Genomic DNA, 21298 nt, shown 5'->3' on the forward strand with positions numbered 1-21298 from the left:
AAACATGCATTGGACTGAGCTGCAACTGGGGACAAGTGTAGCTATTCTAAACACTTCTCATTCAATATCCCACTACATCCCAGTAAATAACTTCTTAGCACCAAGAACCACTTTTTAGAATGACAATCTATTGGGACCCACTGGAAGTGATGTCATTAAGCCATTTCTGCCCAATGTTGCATATAGGTAACAGGGATCAAATGTGGGATCAAACAGGGATCAAATCTGTGGGCTGGACAGAAATGGGTTAATCTGGAAATGATGTCATGGCTGAAAGTGACTTCATGGAGGAAAATGTTTAACACCCACATATGACAAAAGCAAATCAATTAATTAAAAGTTTACAATAAGTTTTAAAAAAATTTTTTAAATAAGAACCCTCTGAACTTCCCAAACAGTTGCTGTTCTGTTTAAAAAAATTCCCCAAACACCCCAAAGGTTGCAATCCTATCTACACTTATGCAGGAGTAAGCCCCATTGACTATCATCGCTAAGAGCGTACAGATCTATAGCATTTCCCCAAATGCAGTCACATACCATGGCCACATCAAGACCAATATATTAAAAATAAAATACACATTGAAATGAAAGGAGACCCACCTGAAATTGGCTTGCAAACCACCTAGTGGACACCGATCCACAGTTTGAGAAACACTGCTTTAAAGTACTATTATAATAGCATTATAAAGTATTATTATAATCCTATACTGGCTTAATTACAAGTCCTATTGTGCTCAATGGACTTATTCTCAGAAAGATCTGTATAGAATTGCAGCCTAATTCAAGTTTATATCAGAATCAGCACCTGAAAGGTCCATAGTTTCCAATTCTGAATTCTTTCAAGGATTGTAAGTGGAATGGTTAACACTAATTGAAACAAGGTTCTAAACTCTGGTCACATGTTAATTTGGTCCTTGCTAGTATGCATTTATTTCCAAACACACAGATTTTTTTCTTCACTTGATGCAAAAGATGGAGGCTTCTGTGATGATGTGCAGTCAGGGTAGGCAGAGCCTCACCAGCAGAATGGTTGGCTTGCCAATCAAAAAACAGCAGGTCACCTGCGTCAGCAATGTCTGGGGAGACAGTAGGAAGAGTTGCTTTTCTTCTGTTAAAAAAAGCTCAATAAAAGAAGTAGGAAGGAGTATGCACAATGGACCGGCTGTCCAGATCACCAGGAGCAATCATGTTCTAGTTGCTTCAGGAGGCCTGTGCAAGATGTATAAGGAGACCCGATACTCAACCAGAAGGGAGCTCTGATTATAGACTGTAGATCTACAATCTACAGAGCTCCCTTCTGGCAGAGTATGGGGTCTCCTTACACATCTTGCCTAACCACACTTTCCTGAGAATAAGCCCCGTTGAACAAAATAGGACTTCCTTCTGAGTAGACCTGGTTAGGATTGTGCCCTCAGTGACCTATCTGTATAAATTCTCCCTTCCCTGTTCTTCCCTCACCATGTTTGACGTGGTAACCATGTGTACAGCCAGCCACTTCCCCTGATTTTCCATACTCCAGTACACTCATACAAATTGGACCGCATGTAGAAAACTCAAAATGTTGCTTTGTCAGTCAAAACACTTTCAACCATATTTTATTTTTTGACTTTTTTTTTAACACAGAGACTGTTTCATTCAAACGTCACACAGTATAGAAAAAGGGATGACAAAGTTGTTTGCCACATGCATTCTCAGACAATCTTTTATCACTCAAACTGGTGTGTACAATCTTGGCCCCTCCCCTCACATCTAGGGAGCTTTTCATATGGAAGAGGATGTCATCCAAACTGCTCTTTTACTCATGTTGATAAACTTATTTTAAAGTAGGAACCATTCAGACAAATTCTCCACCCTCGCAATTACAGGAAGAGCTCCCCAATTTCCGCAGATGCAACCATGATCAGGTCCATGCATTCTTCAAGAGTGCACTTGCGGTTTTAACACATGGAGACAGTACAGTCCATCAAGTATTGTCCACACAAACCCTATATGAAAGTGGCCTACAAACAGTACTGAGCTCCTATTCTTCACCCAGTGGTGTTACTTCTCAGGTTCAGCCTTATAGTTTCACCAAATTACTCAGGCAATTCCCTCTCTTCTGTTGCTGAGCTTCCTTGACTGTCAGTGGAGCTCATCACTTTTATTTATCAATCACATCACATTTTTATACCATCCTCCCTCCAAGGAACTCAGCTTGGTGTACATAGTTCCTCCCCTCCTTTTGTCCTCACAACCCTGACATTTTAATGCCTTTAGAAGGCCTTCTGAGGGCCGGGGATGCTGCGCGTGGCCTCCCTGGGTCTCAGAACATCCTCTGTGGTGACTCAGAGCAAGGCCAGCCAAAAGCAAGTGGCCTCAATCCAAACGGTATGGCTGCAAGTGGGGCAGGACCCTGGCAGCATTGCTGCTCCCTGGAGTGCCATCCAAGATCATAGCATCCCTGTGATTCCCCCTCAGCTACGCAACTATGCAGTGGTGGCTGTGTAACACCACTGTACCCTGCAGACCAGCCCAAGATAGGATTGGGGCCAAAGAAGACCTTACAAGATAGTCATTTTGGAAAATGTAGCCACACAGCCAAGTGAAATGCAATGGAAGGCATTTGCACCACCCTTACTTCTCTGAATAAATTCAGATGACAGCTCCATTTCATTTCTTCATTCACTTTGGAGGCCAGATGGCATTAGAATCATTTACTTCACCTTGTTGTGTTTAATTACTACAATCAACACACTATTTTCCAAATTAATCATAACAAAGTAATTTCATTAGTAACACAGCAGGCTGTTGAATTATTAGCATCATAACAGTTTGCAAACAATTAAACTTTATTTGAACCTTAAAAATTTGCAGCGTGGAACATTATTGTAAGATCTAATGGCAGTCTAGTACAAATCCAGTACAGAGCAAATAATCAAGCAAAATGCTGCATAAAATATGACTTACAAAATAGCTCTCTTAGTATTCAGAGGAACGCCAAGGAAATATAAGTAAACAACGAGAACAAAAGCAATTAGCATATTTTGCAACATTCTGTTCAGTTGCAGCCACATTAATGGGGAAATTTGCCCATCCTAAAAAAAAAGGCTGTGGTATTTGTCAAGCTTTCAAAGCAAACATTTCATCCCTTTTGTTTTGCTGGTTTATTCTACAGCATGTCTGCTTAAGAGATGGGAATATATCACCTTCAAAATATCTTCATTTTTAATGTGCATGTATGTTTGCTAACATATCAATTTGATAACGTGAGAAAAAGGTTATGAAAATAATAAAATGGCTGCTCTCTATACAATCCTATCAATACGAAAAATTGTTTGCTGGGTCTGTCATTCATCAGTTGGCTAAGGACTCCCTCTCCTGGATTTACATGAAAAGAGGAAGGGAGTCCTCCAAATATTTTAAGTTACAAAAGATTCATCAGAGCATCACTAACATGGGTGGGGGATGGGTTTCCAAGTTGTCCAATATGCTGTGAAAGTCTACTGCCATCTACTGGCAAACCACGGCAATACAGCAAGTTCTATTTTCCTCTTCATATAACCATATTTAAAACAACACCAAAGCCAGCTAGTGGTGATAATTCTTGCAAGCAAATATCGCCTCTCAGAGACTTAGGTCAGATTCATAAATCTGCACAGGGCTTTAATCCTTGCACACAAATTCTTCATCCCTGGAAGCATCTCCTTTAAATTAAAAAAATAAATAAATCTACCAATGAACTTAATAAAACTCAGATTTTTCCCTCTTCTAATTAAATTTACAGCTGAAATAAACCACTAAACTTTGATGTACAAACAGTTAGGCAAATAGATTACATAATAAAACTGTTCCTGGACTATACCATACTTCAGACTGCCAATAGGAAGAGAGGGGAATAAGTATCTTTTCTGTTTTTCTATCTTTTCAGATAGAAAAAAAACACACATTCATGGGAAAAGGCTAGACTATAAAGCTCTTGTTCCTGACATGCTGGTTTTCTACTTGCAGGTGTTTTCTTTTTCTTTTTTTTAAGTGAATTATTCAACCATGCAAGTGGTACAAACCCCTGCTAATTGGGTAAGAGGCACTTTTTCAAGTGGGTGCTCCTTTTTTAGCAGGGGGAGAGTAACTGGCCCACCTCACCTCAGCAGTGTCTGTTCTAGTGGCTGTCTGCTGGTATTCATTTCCATCTTTTTAGATTGTGAGCCCTTTTGGGACAGGGAGCCATTTAGTTATTTGATTTTTCTCTGTAAACCGCTTGTGAACTTTTAGTTGAAAAGCGGTATATAAATACTGTTAATAATAATAATAATACAATCAGAGAATGGTTTTACCATGTGATGAACTGTTTGCTCGTCTAGGCTTAAATTTAGTTCCAGCTTGTGGCAAGAATAATCTGCTACACAGAGCACAGCACTAACAGGTCACAGTTAAAAAGCGGTTTGAACACATTTGTTTCACATTTATGTTTTAAATGCACAAGTTGACTTGCAGTGAATCCATGTTAACTCTGGTTTTATCTGCAACAGTTTTTTTTTTTTTACAAGGTAGGAATGGAATGAGGTCTTGGTGAACTACCACCTATAGTCATTCCTTGGTGTTATTTTTTGTTTTTTACATTTTTAGTCACAAACACTAATACTGCTAGAATTACTGATGCTCTTGTGAGAGACATAAATAGCTTCATAATGTTTTAGAGACATTTCAGGTAACCATTTGTAATATAATTCAGAGTTCAGGGGTAACAGACATTCTTTCAGTCTTAACACAATAGCACCATTTGAATGTGTGGTGCTTTACAGCTCAGAAAGGCATTTTGCCTATTTTTTGAGATAGTATCATCAGAAAGGGATCTCTTTTAGCAAGCACATTCAGAAGTGATGAAAAAAGAACCCCTTTGTCAACTTTTCAGGGATCGCTCTCTCTCTCTCTTTGTGGGGGAGGTGGTGGATGGGTAGGGGTGTTCCAGGGAAAATCTGTTCAAAAATTTTTCTCCAAAGTTACATTTACAGGCAATGCAACTCCAATTGATGTAAAGTACATCTGAAGTGTAAAAATGGAGGGGGGGGGGGCTGCTTTCTCACCATCTTCCAAACACCCTTATATATTAAAAAAAATATAATATATTTTACCCAAAGGCCAACAAATCTGTGCCAAATGCCAATTTAGGATACAAGTACTGTATATCTTCTTCCTTCTATGGCTAGCTGGTGTGTCCTTAATTGACATGTAATATATGTGTGGCATGTGTGTAGGTAGCTTAACTTCTCCTACTGTTTGCAGCTGCAACGACTACAGAGGATACTTATTCAGAAATAAAATGTTCAAATCCGTGTGGTCAAGGCCTCAGCTTTAAAGCAACTTTGCAGACCAATAAAGTTGATAAAGAATTATTACATTACCAGCAGAAGACAAAGGACTACTCTGGAGAAAGTTGTATGAAGACAACAGGCTTTAGTCTTCAATGCAACTTTCCCCAGTATTAGAATCCCTTTTGAAAATAGAAGCCGCAACATTTTGCAAGGGTATGCTCTGCACTCTGAGTGACCCTAATTCTGTGCTTACAAAGTAACTCAATGGCAATAAAAAAATTCATATTGTTGCTCTGTGTGTGTGTGTGTTTTCAATATTCATTGTCAAAAAGTCACAATACCCAATCTATTTTAAATTCATCTGCATTTTAACTCAGTTATGTTTGACTGCTAGAGTCTGCTATTCAGGAATAAACAGACAACATACAATATTGTACTAATTTACATTAGTAAATTACATCCTGATTTTGCAATTAGGAAACATACTGCACAAATACCAGAGTATTTATCACATTAAAACAAGCTGGAATGGCAAAAGATTCAAAATGTTGCAAAATATGAAAGAAATCATCAAGAATTCTTATAAAGTACAATATACAGTAAAGCTACATTTACTCTGAAGCAGCTATCCTATTATATTTCACAGAAAAAGGGATCTGCTACCACAGTGTCATTGATGGTTAAGTTTTTGAAAGGTCTGAATCTATTTAACCCATTTTTGCCTGGCCCACAGGTGTACACATGGTCCCTGTTGCATATATGCAACGTTGGGCGGAAATGGTTTAAACAGTAAACACACAGTAAAACAAAACCCAAAGAGAGCAAATGCTAATTAAGCACCTACTGAAATCCATGAAACTTTAGTTACAACTAATGTGTCTTCACTTATTTCAATGATGCTCAGTCAAAATTCACTTTCTTTGGCTACAACTCACTGCTAGAAAAAAAGTTCACAGAAAATTTAACAGAGAAAGATCCATTGCTGCAGAAATGGCAACCCTGTCAAAGTAGAAGCACAATCCACTGGAAATGCTACTCCCATTAAAATGGATGTGAGATGCTTCAGAACTCTTATACATTCATTTCAATAGGACTTACCCAGAATAAATTTCCAGTGCTTGGTGTCCACTTTGCCAAAAGTGCCAATAAATGCCCAAGCTCAACATTTTAGCAATAATTCCACTGCCAAAATGATTAAAATTATATGATAAACAGAGAAATATTTGTGTATAATGTAATAGGGGTTGTGCTCTTACTAAAACCTAGGCATCTGCAAGACTGTACCAAAGATACTTTGAGATGGCGTTCTGTTCAGCAGCTGTAGCCCTGAGCCAGTCTTCTTCTAATTTGTAGTTCTTTCCTGAGAAGGAAAAAAAAATGAAGCCCACAGTTATGTATAAGAAAACACATCACATGACTTCCAAACAAAAGACAACATCCTAATACTCTTGACATCGCACTAATGTTCCCTATGGATGGTGATAAGTAATGCCAGTTGGGGGAGGGGAAGAGAAGATGGCCATTTGATCTAGGCCTCAAATCTCTCTCAAATTCCCCGGTTCTATTAGCAGGTTCTAATAAGTAGCATAACATCTCACTTATCCAATTCCCCGGTTCTATTAGCAGGTTCTAATAAGTAGCATAACATCTCACTTATCCAAATAGCCATGAAAATAATTTAAATCATTCTTATAATAAGAAATTTGGACACATATGAGCATTATTACAGAGTCATCAGGATGGGGTACAACAGAGCTCACAATATTGACTATTCTACTACCAAAAAAAAAAAAAAGATTGCTTAAAACAACTACCAAGCAAACTGCAGACAGGGAAATTCATATAACTACTAAATACATAAAATATCTTAAGTGCACATACCTCCTATAGACTGTTGAAAAGGAATACAAAGTTACAAAGGGATACACTTTTAAGGGCAAGTGGTTTCCATGGGATTGAAAACGATTACAATGATTACATCTCTCCTACTGAAATAAACTGGCCTTTAAAATGATTACTGGATCGTGCCCAGAAAATAATAGTTTCAAGGTACGCACAGATGCAACATTCAGTCAAAGGTTACTCTGAAAGCAGATTCACAATGTTTTGTTCAAATGAACCACTGTCTCTCCAAAATTGAGCCTCACAAGTTCAGGTCAGTACAGCTGCAGCAGAAATAACAGGAGTTGTGCACAGATCTTAATTGGCCAGTGTCAATTAAATAATATGCTCAAGTGCTTTCCCCAACCCATCCCTAAACAGTTTTGAACATTATAACAATAAATAACAAACAAGGCTGCAAAAAAGTACAGTATTATAAATGAATAGATATACCAGAGGTGCTTTTAAAAAAATCAGTTAGTTCATATCAAAAAAATGGAGAAAAGGGGTAAGACCATGGGTCTGTCATTTGCATTACAGAGGTGAGAGAGAGAGCAAGGCTGACCCCAGAAGAGAAAAATCTGCTCTGACTCCCATTTTAACATTACATCTGTACATACCGTCATGATTCAAAATGAGTTTGAAGCATGGTGGTTCACTGAGAGGACAAGAGGAATCCTAAAATGTATCTTCTTTCAAAACACACCACAGTAGTTTATTTTAGGTTCATATAAAAATTACAGATCTGACTTTTTTTTTTTTGCTGCAATCTCTCTTTTTTTTTTTTTTTGTTTTTTTTTACAGAACTCCTGCAAGGATTCCAGGAAAAGAAATCTGTATGAAACAGAAACCAAGAGAACATATAAGCCATTACAGAAGATTGAATTAAAATGTACTTACCCGGGCCTCTCAAATATCATACATCTCCATTATGTAGGCTTTAGGCACCAAGCCAACGGTTCCTTTCATTTCTCCTACCCACCAGCCAAATGTATTGTACTCCTAATTGAAAACAATATGCAATATTAACCTTTAGTCTGATATAAATGCAATAGAGTTTTGCATGCAACTCCTTAAGTTTCCCCCCTTATATACAGTTACAAAAGCATGAATGGAAAATTAAAACATTAAGGAGTTGCGTGTCTATGTTTCTGAAACACTTGAAATGCAGTTAGGCAAAGCAGGAAATTATATTTTAAAAGACTTATCTGTTACCATGTCAAGGTGGGGGGAAAACAGAACTACCTACCAATTGGTCCCTAAAATAAGCCAAAGTTCACCCCATGAGCAAAATAAATGTGCTGTATATTGTAAATATATGTGTATGTAATAATACCATTCATATTCAATTGAAATCTTTTGTTTGCTTGGGATTTTTGCAGTCATATCAAATTACTAGAGACTTAATTTTTTTATGTACAGTTACAGGTGTACTACCTGATTCAAGTTTTTTGCAGTGCAAGTCATTATACAGTTTAGACATATTGAACTGTAGCCGGACAGTTCAATCCATTGAAACTCCCCTCTTGATGACGCACCAGTAGGGGCTCAGCTGAATTGTGAAGGAGAGTTTCAGCTTTGGGAAGCTTCCTTGGGGTAAGGAAACATTTGCTCCCTTGCGTCCCAGGGTAAGCACCTGTGGGCCCAGTGAGTCAGGTCAGATCTGTGCCAGCTCCATAGCTGATGCAAGATTGCGTTGACCTAGGAAGGTGGATCAGGCCTGGGAAGGGGTTCTGGATTTGGCTGAAAGTATACCCAGGTATATAGGATCTCATTCCCAACCACAAGCATACATACTTTAGCTCTCTTCCCTTTTACATCCTTCCACCCAAAACAGCTGGCATCTGAAAACTAATACTTTATAATCAGATATGAAGACCAACTGGGAACCATTCAGTTACATATTCTTAAGCTGCAATGCACCTTGGTTAGTTAACACCATGCTACACTCGCATACAAGAATGATGCTCTCTCCACATAGCCTTTATTCCCTTTCAAAGTCCACTATTGCTTTACAGAGAAAATTCTATCATAGTTCTCATATTCCTGACAGATGACTAATGTATTTTGGTTTGAAATTTGTTTACGCTTGGCGAGATAAATCTGAAACAAAACAAGTATATAATAGTTTAAGGAAATAATATTTTCCAGAAGCAATACCACGTAAGAGCCTTGCGGGATCCAAATTTAATTTTTGTACCTCTGAGGTAAATATTGTTAAGATCAATCCTAACAGGAGCTCAATAACTTCCAGCTGCTGGAATTGTGCCCTCATATACTCCATAGCACAGAAAGCCACATTAAAATAGAGACCTTGCTCAAAAATGATACCGACAGAGACCATGTAGGAAAGCAGAAGATACACACTTAGAAAAACAGAAGATACACACACAGGTCTAGATATAGGTGAAGTTCAACCTTCTGCTGCAATATGAAGAGTTAGTGTCTCTGCTGAAGAAATAACGTGTGTTTTTTATTTATCTGTCATTGAAGGTCCACCAGCTGGCACTGGGCTAGCTCTGGCACTGCGCCGGCGCTAGAGGCTTGCAAACATGCTTTACGGCATGTTTGCGACAGTGTGTGCCGATGGTAAGCTGGCGCGCACTGTTTAGGATTGGGCCTTTACAGCAGGAAACAAAAATGAATTTAAATTGCAACAATAAAATCAATAGGATAAAAACAAAAGTTAATCATAATTGTAACAAGCCAGTTAACTGGAAAATTTAAAACAATAATCCAATTTAAAAAGGAGGAAACAGGTATCAAAAAAGTAGTTGGATGCCATCTGAGAGAACGAGGAGGGTTTGGCTAACACATGAAAGTTAGCAACAAGGCTCCAGGTGAACATCCTTAGAGTATTGAGAAGGCTGCCTTGTTGGTAGCCGACTGCCTAAGCTACAAAGGTGAAAGTGCCCAAAGAAAGGCCTCTGATGAAGGTTATAATTGACAGGCAGGTTTGTGCTGCAAAGGCAGTCCTTCAGTTTCTCCAGGCCCTGGTCATTTAGCATTTTAAAGGCCAAAACTAGCACCTTGGATTGAGTCTGAATCCAATTAGAATTCCATTAATGCTCAGCTTTTACCTGAAGCAAAGTCCTAATGAGATTCTGACATGCACGTGTGCCAATTAACCTGACATTTACTAGAATTTTTAAAGGGGTGGAAATGGAAATGGAAAAATACCAATTTCAATTTCTCTAAGAATTCAAGGATCTAATGTACTCAAGGAATCACTTGGTCTCCATTGCCCACATACACACCTCCCATTCCAATCTTCTGTACATGCATGTCTCTCATCTGCTTCCAACCCACTAATCCATTAGTTGGCACTAATCCATGTAGTGCTGTTCATGCCATCCAAAATATGTCTTCCTATCTGAACCACCTTACCCCTCTCCTTTCAAAATGGACATCTCCCTGACTTGCAGTTTGTCTCTAATGTGCTAATCTGGGAGGAAGAAATGCTTTTGTACAGCTAAAAACAACAAAATATCTTGTGGCGCCTTATGGACTAATACTTATCATAGCCAAAACTTTCATGGCCTATACATTGGCTCCCTGACATACAGACAGGTGTGTTGGCACTTTTTTACAGACACAGTATGTATGTTCCGATTCCAGAAAGACCTGTAGAATGGACCCAGTAGATATGTTGGGACGTTAACATACTCCATCAGATACATGAAGTGAAATACTTAGTAGGGAACTATATATATGAATGGGTACAAAAGGGGGGGGAACCTCTAAAAATTGTTAGTCTTTAAGATGCTACAACACTCTCCGTGGTACTTGTTGCTACAGACTCATACAGCTGTTCCTCTGGATTCTGAACGGCTGTACCCTAAGCTAAACAATACTGATGATCTCCAAGCTCCTTAGAACCACCACTTTCATGTTTTATGTGCTTGGATATCAGGAGCATAGGAACAGAAATTTGTTTCTACTTCTTTTGTGTATAGGATATCTTTTGTGTATAGGATATTAAAAACATAGGAGATGCAATAAAAGCCACGAGACACACTACATGCATTTGTTTAATGGAGCACCTACCACACAAAGTGTGTCGTGCTTGGTTTTCAAAATAACATGCCTTCAGGGGAATGAGAGGAACTCTGAGGAAGAAGTGCAATTCCCCCCTTCCCCACTGCAATGAATGATGCGGGTTCATCAGTGCATGTAGCAATTGGGCCGTGCTGCCAGGATGAGAATTGCTCCTTGCTGCAGCTTTGGAATGATTGTTCTGGGGCCAAAATCCTTAAAGGCAAGAGAAGTTTGCTGTATCACCAGGGGTTCTCATGTTCCAGCTGGGTGTGTTTGCTTAATAAACACATGTTTTTATCCCACATTACCCTGCTTAAATACACAACCTATGTCTCCACAGATTTGAAGAACAGGCAATCATTCATGATGCCAGCCTTCACCTGTGCTAACGGAATCTTGCCAAGAAATATTTGCAAAAGGGGAAAGAAAAACCCCTTTTGTTTTGTTTAATATCAGCTGGAGAAGCTGTCCGTAGATGGGACAGAAGCTTTGTGGAGGGTTTTGGTTAAGTGATCATTAAGGCACTAATGACTAGCGGCAGAGAATACAAGTGTTGGACTAAATTACAGCATGGAAATATTCCATGTAGACATGTCATAAACTAGAAACAACATGCATTTTAAGAAAACCTTTAGGAGTCTCCAGTTGAATTCTTTTTTAAAAGTTGCTTCTTGAAAACTCACAATTTGCTTCTTATTTAGAAATATACCATTTACAGCCCAGTCCTAACTTGTGTTGGAGCAGGCAGGGCAGCAGGCATCCAGCGCAAGTTTGGAGCCAAAAGCAGCACAGCCCAAGGCAAGGGGAAACCATAACTGCTGGATCCTGGCCCTGCCTCCAGCTCCCTGCCCACCCCACACCCCAGGAATGCCCGCTGCTTACCCTCCCCCCTGCCCCAAAACACCTCCCTCCTGCCCTCTTCACAACCCCCCCCCCAGACCCTTACGTCAGTCGATGCAAACTTACACCACAGGGGCTTGATACATTACGGGGAGGCCAAGGCAGCTCCTTACACCCGCCTCCCTGACTCCCAGGTCGGTGCAAACGTGCTTTACGGCATGTTTGCGACACTACTGGGTCAGTGCAGGGGACTTGTGCCCTCACAAGGATTGCACCCTTAATGTACTTGCATGGAACAAATTGTTTAAGACGAAGTGGGTAGTGATGCAACAGTCTAGCAAGCTAATTTATGGATCTGTTGCAGAGGTTAGACTTGAGAAGAGCAGAAAACTGCAACAAAGATGCTTTTAACTTTATTCTGGTGACCACCCTCACGAGCAACATTAATCCTAATTAAAGCATTTGTGGTATAAAGCAAGCAGGAATGAAAATACAGACCAACTTTATAGGGAACCCTTACACTTTAACATTAAGTTGGAGTCATCATTGCAGAAAGACCCTTCTGTAACTGGCTACTGTGTTTACAGCTTGCTTGAAAAATGCTTCTAACTTATGTTTGTGCATGCAATGTTCAATTTGATGCTGCTGTTGTTGTGTCAGGACACATTGCAGGGAGAATAAAAGGCAAGTGATTCATGCAATCATGAGAGCTATATGACAATATGTTATATGAAAATAATAATAAAATATTACAGCATTTATCTTTTTGGAAATATATATGTTAGGGCAATTCATGGGTTCTGATTTCTTTAATAATCTACCTGCTGACATGTATCTTATTATCTATTTTAAACAAATATTTATTAAAATGAGGAACTAATATAGTATGGGTGACTTGTGGAAAAATAAGAATATAAGTATTTCAAGAGAAATGGTAAGAGATAATCAATCATGCTTCAGAACATCACTTTAAATGCACCCTCATTCAACAAAGACCCTTTTAACATCTGAGAGACTAACCAGTTTTTTACCCCAGCATAAGCTCTCATGAACTGGAATCTACTTGCCTCCAGTAGGCCTACAGTTCACAAAAGCTGATGATGAAATTGGACAGTTTTTTCACGTGTGACAAGCCTCTTCACTGTTTTTGCATTAACAGATGAACAGTACAATCCTAGGCATGTCTACTCAGAAGTAAGCCCAACCGACTTTAGTGAAACTTACTCCCAAGTAAGTGTGTTTAGGATTGCAGCCTCACACAGTGATCCCTTGGGAAATTACACTCATTCAATATGAAAAGATGACTTCCAATCACTACCATCAGCAAAGCAGGCCCCTTTTATTGTGGGGTCTCGTGAATGCATTATTCTGCAGTGAATGAATAGATGCCACCAGTCACATGTCAAATATTAAACACTAGTTAGAAAATGAGCACTGTGGAAGCTTCCTGTGGATCCTGCTTATTTATACTTTGTGCAGTATCACTATCTGGTATCCCTCAGTGCATTCAGGTGCACTGTGTACACTTCTCATCAGCTCCGGCTTTGGCTATTGACTCCACTTCAGGGAGACTGATAAAATAATGAACAGTCCTTTAATCTGCAGGAAACCATTCTAGTCAATTTATAAGAAATATTGCATTCCTTTGTAGGATGTGTAATTATTTTCTATTAATCATGCACTATAAAGCTACATTATGTGGTTATTCTGTTATCACTGGGAAGAGGCCTGCAGTCAGCTCCCGACAATGTTTGGTAATTACTAACACAAAGCTTCTTTCTCCTTCTGTAGAAATGCTATCAAGATCCAGGAGCCTGGCAATGCTTTATTGTATGAAATAGCACTCCAATGAAATTAAAGAGCCACATAATGAATGGCTTAAAAGGCAAGTGTGGCTATAGTTGGGAGAAGTGGAGAGGGGAAGGGGTGACTACTTTCCAATTTTTTGGAAGCAGAACTGTAAGGACCACCAGGAGTGGCATTTTCAACTGGTATCAATGACAGGCATTCACATTTAAGCTGGGACCCATTAGTGCCTTCCACCCGAGGTTCTTCCTAATCTGGCAAGAACTTTCCATTGTGCACATTTCTAGCTCTCTTATGAGTTTCTGGCTGCAAACCTGCTCGGCTGCCCGCATTCAACTTACTCCAATGATATTTAAACAATCCTACTGTGTGCAGGACTGCGGCCTCTGCATGAACAGTAGCACGGTCCAACTCACCTGAGTTTTTCATAAACACATGTAACTAGAACTGTATACTAATTCACATGCCATTTTGTCCACATTCTTTGATTTAAACTGTTTTAGTTTCACTGACTTTGAGTCTTTAGAGGAATGATGATGATGGTATTATTATTATTCCTACCACCACCACCACCACCACCACACCACAGGGCTATCATAGCACTTTATACTGATCAAGAGGCTTTGTCCCAAGAGGTTTACAATCCAGACAGGGAATGGAGGTAGGAATAAGTGATAAACACCCTGATTCGATACAGTATCAATTCGGGAAAAAGATGCTGATCAGATACAGTAAATAAGCCCAATCCAAATTACTGAGACTTACTTTAATTTTGAATTGATTTCAACAATGAACAATGGGTACAAATGGTCGAAGTCACACATATTTTCTCATCAGAAAGAGTTAGTAATACCAGACACTAGACATTTTACAATGAAACTTGAGTAGAAGTAGTTAACCTACTCCCCTCCCCCATACTTTATTTTTCTATACTTTCCAAGTATTACATATCCAATTACATAGCAGAATGGAAGCCCAGTCTCATCTCTTTATATTTCACCTCTGCTGGAGGGGAAGAAAAAGGATGAAGAGAGGAGGAAAAGGATGGCAGCAGAGGTCTTGGTGGAATACTGTGTTCTACTTGGTTCCTTCAAGCCCCTCCCATACAAAGGCAGAGCTTGGTGCATGAATGACCGTCAAAACATTGCATGTTGGAGCCTTGGTAGAATATCATATATTCTGTTTAGACTCCATATTACATTCAATCATGGGGGGGGGGGGAGAAGAGGCCAATTCTTTGTATTTTGATTAATTAGAATGATCTGGGTGGATTACAAATTATTCAAACTAGTTCTCTCTAACTAATAAAGTACCACATATCCCTATGGATTAGGCTGAAAAGAAAAAATTGACAGCCAGTCTGAGCTCTGAAAACTACATCAAGCAGGTCCTCAAGGCTCATCCGAACAGCATTTTAAATTTGCCTAAGAGATTTGAGATAGTTGGGAAATTTTAGAACTTTCTTGGGAGTAGTTATAGAATGATACATGATAATCTTGGGGGAGTTAATAAGATCTCTTCACAGCCAAAAGGTTGTATTCAGAAACAAGGTACACAGGAATGGGAAAGAGATCATTATGAACTAAATGAAACAATGGGTCATTTGAATCCAGTATATTTCCTATTAACATGCAAGCCAGAGTTTCTAAACCTGACAGGAGCGAAGCAGGCACTTGCTGCTAAACTCTGAAATTCTACCTCTCCTTATTGAATTGTGATTCTGAACCTACAGTAAAGACACTTTATCACATCAGGATTGGAATTATGGTGCTGGAAGAATTGAGGGTAAGCATATTTCAAATTAATTTAAAATGCTGAAAGGAGTTACTTTAACTTGTGTTCTATTACCTGTTCTATTACCTGTTACTACTTTAAAATACTATAAAATATTTTTAGATTATAAAATGACTTAGGGTGCAATCCTAACCCCTTATGTCAGTGCTTTTCCAGCACTGACATAAGGGCAATGCAGCTTTGAGGTAAGGGAACAAATATTCCCTTACTTTGAGGAGGCCTCCGTGAGTGACTCCCAACTGTAGGATGCAGCACACATCCCATTGGCACCATTATGTCTGTGCTGGAAAGCACTGATATAAGGGGTTAGGATTGCACTCTTAGTTTTTAAAAAGAAAGCATGTACATTTACTTTTAAATTTTACTTTTAAATTTACTTTTAAATTTTATAAAAAATTATTTTGGTAGATTGCAAGTCAAGGATCATAAAGGGATTAGCAGGTTTGTCTTTCAGTTAAGAGGGTGATCATGGAGTGGGGGTGAAACATACAGAGACTGACTTGATTTTTTTTTAAGATTGCATAATAGTATATACATCACTCTCAAGCCTTGTTCCCAAAATCTACAGCAACATATCGTTCAATTGAATAAACACTGACTGTGTTTAGATATCTACAAGGCAACTGAATAGCAAAACACAGAAGCTATATGACTGAGGCTGGGATCCTACAGTATACATGCTTTCCTGAGAATAAGTCTCATTGAACACAATGTGACTTCTGAATAGACATGCACAGGAATGTGCTGACAGTCATTATGCTTAAGTTATAAGTAGGTAAGGCAGTGCAAATACACTTGCTCTTATACTGTGGTCTGGCTTACATGGGTTGATCTGCACAGGGTTGGTGGGCAGATGGCCCTAATGTTTAGACAGGTGGTTGAGCTAGATCGCCATTTCAGTCCCTCTAAGGCACTGATTCTATAGTTCAAAAGTTTGTTCAAAATATCCCCTGATCTGTTCCAGCAGTCTAAACTGTCCCACTGGCAAATGCAATGCTGGGTAGTTTAAAATCACCCAACAATAATATCTTCTTCCTGCAGGTGGAAAGCCCGTGGTAGGGAAAAGGATTTGAGCCTAACCTTCTAGATTTGTAAATTTTCCATGATATAGAGGTGCGTTCAACAAGCAGGTCCCCAGAACGCCCCTCATATGGTATGTTCACATTAGACACAGCACTTTTGAATTTAAGTTTATTTCATTCACAACAGCCATAAAAGGCAGATCACAACTTCTGTATAAACAGGTGGAGAACCAAGAGAAAGAAATAAGAAAAAAACACTCAAGGAATGAAGAAAGCTTGGACTCTGGTTCAAGATTACGCACTGGACCATACCGGCTCTCTGTTACACAGATTTATGTGAAGCCATTTAAACACAGAATCATTCCAAGCCTAAGTTGGATTTCATAAATCAACACATTTACACATTATTCACTCTAATAACTTTTACAGCTAATATTTTCTTCAAGCATCTCCTGGCAATGTATGGTTGAACAGGGGCCAGTTTGCCAATTTCAAGTTGTTCATTATAAGCAATTCAATATTAGTGCAAGATAGATACAGGACTTAAATTACATATGTGCCCTACCACACAAATGTTTGTGTATTCATCTCAAGATGAGCTGGTTAAATATACAAGCTACAGATGCAAAAGTAAATGGATAAATGGCATTATGCCTTGTTCTGGACTGAATTTCTTGATATAACAAAATCTGAAGGCAGAGGACTAGGCATACATTACTTTAAGAAACTACTGGTTTTTTTTTGGACCAAATTTCAGGTTAAGATCCAAGAAAAGTCCCCTCCCCCAACATTACTCTGATCATTACCCTACATTTCCACTATTACAAATAAAAAAAGACAATTCTTCTTCATATTCTTATTCTATGTGTAACAAAAGCTCTGCAGGTGTCCAAGCAAAGGATTAAGGATATACTTCATTTTTCAGGACAGTTTCCCTTCTGTTGTACTGGCATGTGCTGAATTAGAAACAGGAAATGAGCATAGCTTGAGCCATAGTCTCTGAGGTATGCCACACATCATCCCAGTAAATGTTATTTATTGCTCTCAAAATATGCACGTAGAAGTCTGGTGGGTAGAATGTCTGGTTATAAGGTAAATGCTCAAGTCCAGATTTCAGTTATAAGCAAGAAGAATGAAGGGGCCTGCTAATATCCTCACCACAATGCCATAATCATTTGCATCTGGCACAGAAACAGTATGCAGTTTTACAAACTGAAATCATCTCAAGATAACCCACACTCTCCTCCCTACTGTATAATTTGGGCCACAAGATACTCCTAAACACAGCTCAGACATCAATTAAAACTCACAGATACATGTTTAATAATGTTTGTGTTCCATTGAACAATCACACGCTAGATCATCAGGAGCACTCAGTTTGGGAAATGAAAACTGGATCTGGGTTGGTTGCCTGTTACAGTTGTATTTTGTTTTGACATCTTTAAAAAAAACCCAAAAAAAACACCCCTAACCATTTTTTCTGAATTTTTGTATACCTAGTATTCATAAGCACTAGAATAATGATGCCAGACCAGAGATCCTATATGGCACCAAAACCCATGTTGTAGTTTATGTAGATAAGATACAAGATAGCAAGAAGTGGAATAAGAGTCCTTCAGTTACTACATTTTAAAAAATGAATATGAATGAGTTTCTTTTGTTTGTTTGCAGTGAGTAAGTTTTGGAAAACATGTTATTGTCATGCTAAAGTTCCTCTGTGCAGTACAAAATGAGAAGTTGTTTACTATGCACGTAGAGAATCACTTGAAGCTTTTTCCTGCATATATAACAAATGAACAAAAACCTAACACCACAGCAAGAAGTTTTTCATGATAACTTTTTTAAAATTGGGCCTTATAAATATCATTAATCTAGAAAATCTATACACTGTCACATTGTTCCTCTTTATTGTTCCTACTGGGTTGTATCTAAAGAAAGGTAGCCTAAGTCCGACTGAAATTAATGAGACTTAAGTAAGTCACGACTAGCTTGTCTCATTGGTTTTATGGTGTTTTGTTAGGATTCACTTTCCTATTATACAACTCATTAATTTTTCTTTTAAAACACTGAGAAGTTTCTATCTACAGTCAACGTAACTGGAATGAACATAAACAGCAATGTACTAATCATGTGACTCTTCACGTGCATGTTTCTAGGATCTGGTCCACAATGGAAAAACTAGTGTTATCTGAGGTGCTTGAACATCAGTTGACTGCAGAAAAATTCTTTGTGTATGCAGGGCAAATACTATACGACATTATTATTATTAATAACTGTATTTACAAAAAGTTCACAAAGCAGTTTACAGAGAAAATCAAATAACTAATTTTAATTAAAACCTGGAAGCATTTTTGGCAGAACCCCCGCAAAGACGATGTCAGCATTAACATCAAGGATAAATTTTGGCTGTTTTCATTATTACTGGCCCTGTTATAATGTTATTTAAATTTTCCTGTCTTGAAATAATGCTTTGTCCCTGCACAAGCACTTTATCTTTGGACTCATACGGCCTCCTTCCTACAACATATAATACTTAGGTTTAATTCCTTATCAGAAGAATAAGATTTCCCCAGGATTAATGTCAATGGGGGGCTGATATATGATCAGAAAGTAATAAGCAATAGCTAACATCAAGCTGAAGTGGAATTTATGGCACCATTTTTGAACTGCACACATTAGTGACTCACAGCACCTGCATCTCTCATTTTCAACCACTAGATGGTGTTAAAAAATGTTCTTAAAATTGCCCAAGAATCATCCCAATGCCATAGAGCTGAAGCATGAATTTAGAGAGTTAAGAAATATTTCTTCAAGTCCTTAAGCTTCAGTGACTCTAAATTATATTTTACCTTGATTGTGTTCTTAACAAACTCTTTGTCTAGCCGCTAACACTCAGTCAGACCTTGAGCAGATGCCCAGACCACATTATTCTCTGGCATTTTACTTTCCAAAGTCCTTAAATTTAGTACCGACAGCAGACGTCATTTTGCTGAACAAGCTTCAAGAGTAAGTGAAAATGACATGAATTTCAACCTAATTTCTTCTCCAAAGCAGAGAAGAAAACTCACGTATATCTGGGCCGGCTCCAGCAGACCCAACTCTAGAGCCGAGGCCTGCACAGACATTAATCCCAGAAAAAGCAAATGATGGAGGATGAGGGGAAAAGCAAAGTTTCCCTTATTGTGGAATTCCATCCCACTCCTCTTTTTTTATCTGCTTCTTTATCTGCTTGTTAAATCATGTTTTAATCTATTTTCAACCATTGTAAGCCGCCCTGGGTCCCTTTGGGGAGAAGGGCGGGGTATAAATAAAGTTGTTGTTATTATTTTTATTATTATTGGTTGTTTTTTTTTAAGATGGAATGTTTTTGCTCTTGAATCTAACCAGACCATGCACGTGTCCACAAAAAAGCAAGGTATTATTGGTACAATAAAAGAAGTTGTTAAAATGTTTTATAGTCCAATCCTATCTCTCCTCCTGCCACTAGCAGAATGCACGTTCCACTTGCAGGAGGAGGAGGAGAATGCTGATGGAACATCATGTTTGCTAGCAAGTGCAGTGAGCAAATGCACTGGTGGGTGGGTGTGCTGATCAGTGGAGAAGACTCCATCAACCAGTGCAAAGTAAGTGGTGATAGAAGAGGGCAGGGGGGAACGGGGGTGAGAGGGGGAGGAATAGGGGAGTTTCTGGGCAGGACAGAGGTAGAATGGGGAGGAAAGGGGGGATCAGCAGAACTCATGTGCAGCTGGATGTTCTCCCTCTCCAATGCTGTTATACTCCTTGGTTCTGTGTCAGCAAAACAGTTGGCGTGCCTGCACTGATGGGGGGGGGGGATTAGGTTGGATTGCCCAGAATTGTTAATTGGATTTGCTCTTACTAGTTCCATCTGTTAAGTGAAATGTACAGTAATACAATGATATCAAGCAAAATAGGAGGTTCTTAGGCAATTTAACTCCAAGAAGCTGTTGTGTTTAACTAATGTAAGAGAATGGAAGTGCTGGACCTGGACTGAGGTTTAAATCCCTGCTCTGCTAGGAACTCTGAGTCAATCTGTATATGAAGACAGCAGGTGGTGGTGCAGAAGGGGTTCAGCCCTATATCTGAATCAGGGCCCTATGTATCCCATTTGTCCTGGAAAAGGGGCTTCAACAGGTTACAATGGTAATAGCACACGTGGGAGGGCATGATCCAGAATACAGATGTGATCTGCCTCTCATGGTCCCAGTCTGACTGCTGTTTACACACACAAAAAAGCAAGCACCCCAGGGCAAATGACATCTAGTGCGGCTGTCTGTGAGCAGGCTTGGGCTCTCAGTCCCAGTTCTGAGTTGAAAACACAGGAATAAAAATGATATACCTCACAGGACTACTGCAATAAAACATTATTGAACAATTTGCTAAGTTTACAATGAAACAAAAGTCATGCACAGTCAAGACTGTAATTAGCAAAATGACTTTTTGTATGATTCATTCTAGCGAACATCACATTTATTTAATGATTCAGAGCCCAATCCTGTGGTCCGTGGTATGGCTCCATGCCGCAGACCACAGTCGCTCACAGCCACAGACCACAGTTGCTCACCGCTGGGCTCCCAGACGCTGTGCTGGGCTAGCGTCAGGCGGTTC

The 21298-nt window shown here is 39.0% G+C and overlaps 1 protein-coding gene across 1 annotated transcript in view; it reads right to left on the minus strand.

Moving 5' to 3' along the window:
- Positions 1-1312: 1312 nt before the first annotated feature.
- SKAP2 (src kinase associated phosphoprotein 2) overlaps positions 1313-21298 on the minus strand; it is a 138926-nt gene continuing 118940 nt past the window's right edge. Inside the window, exons 12-13 of the mRNA XM_066630952.1 lie at positions 8073-8174; positions 1313-6651 (exon numbers count right to left, since the gene is read on the minus strand). Of these exons, the coding sequence (XP_066487049.1) occupies positions 8082-8174 (93 nt within the window). The 3' untranslated portion in view covers positions 1313-6651; positions 8073-8081. The remainder of the gene's footprint in view (positions 6652-8072; positions 8175-21298) is intronic.

Source organism: Tiliqua scincoides, chromosome 5, assembly GCF_035046505.1.
Source record: "Tiliqua scincoides isolate rTilSci1 chromosome 5, rTilSci1.hap2, whole genome shotgun sequence".
Taxonomy (NCBI): domain Eukaryota; kingdom Metazoa; phylum Chordata; class Lepidosauria; order Squamata; family Scincidae; genus Tiliqua; species Tiliqua scincoides.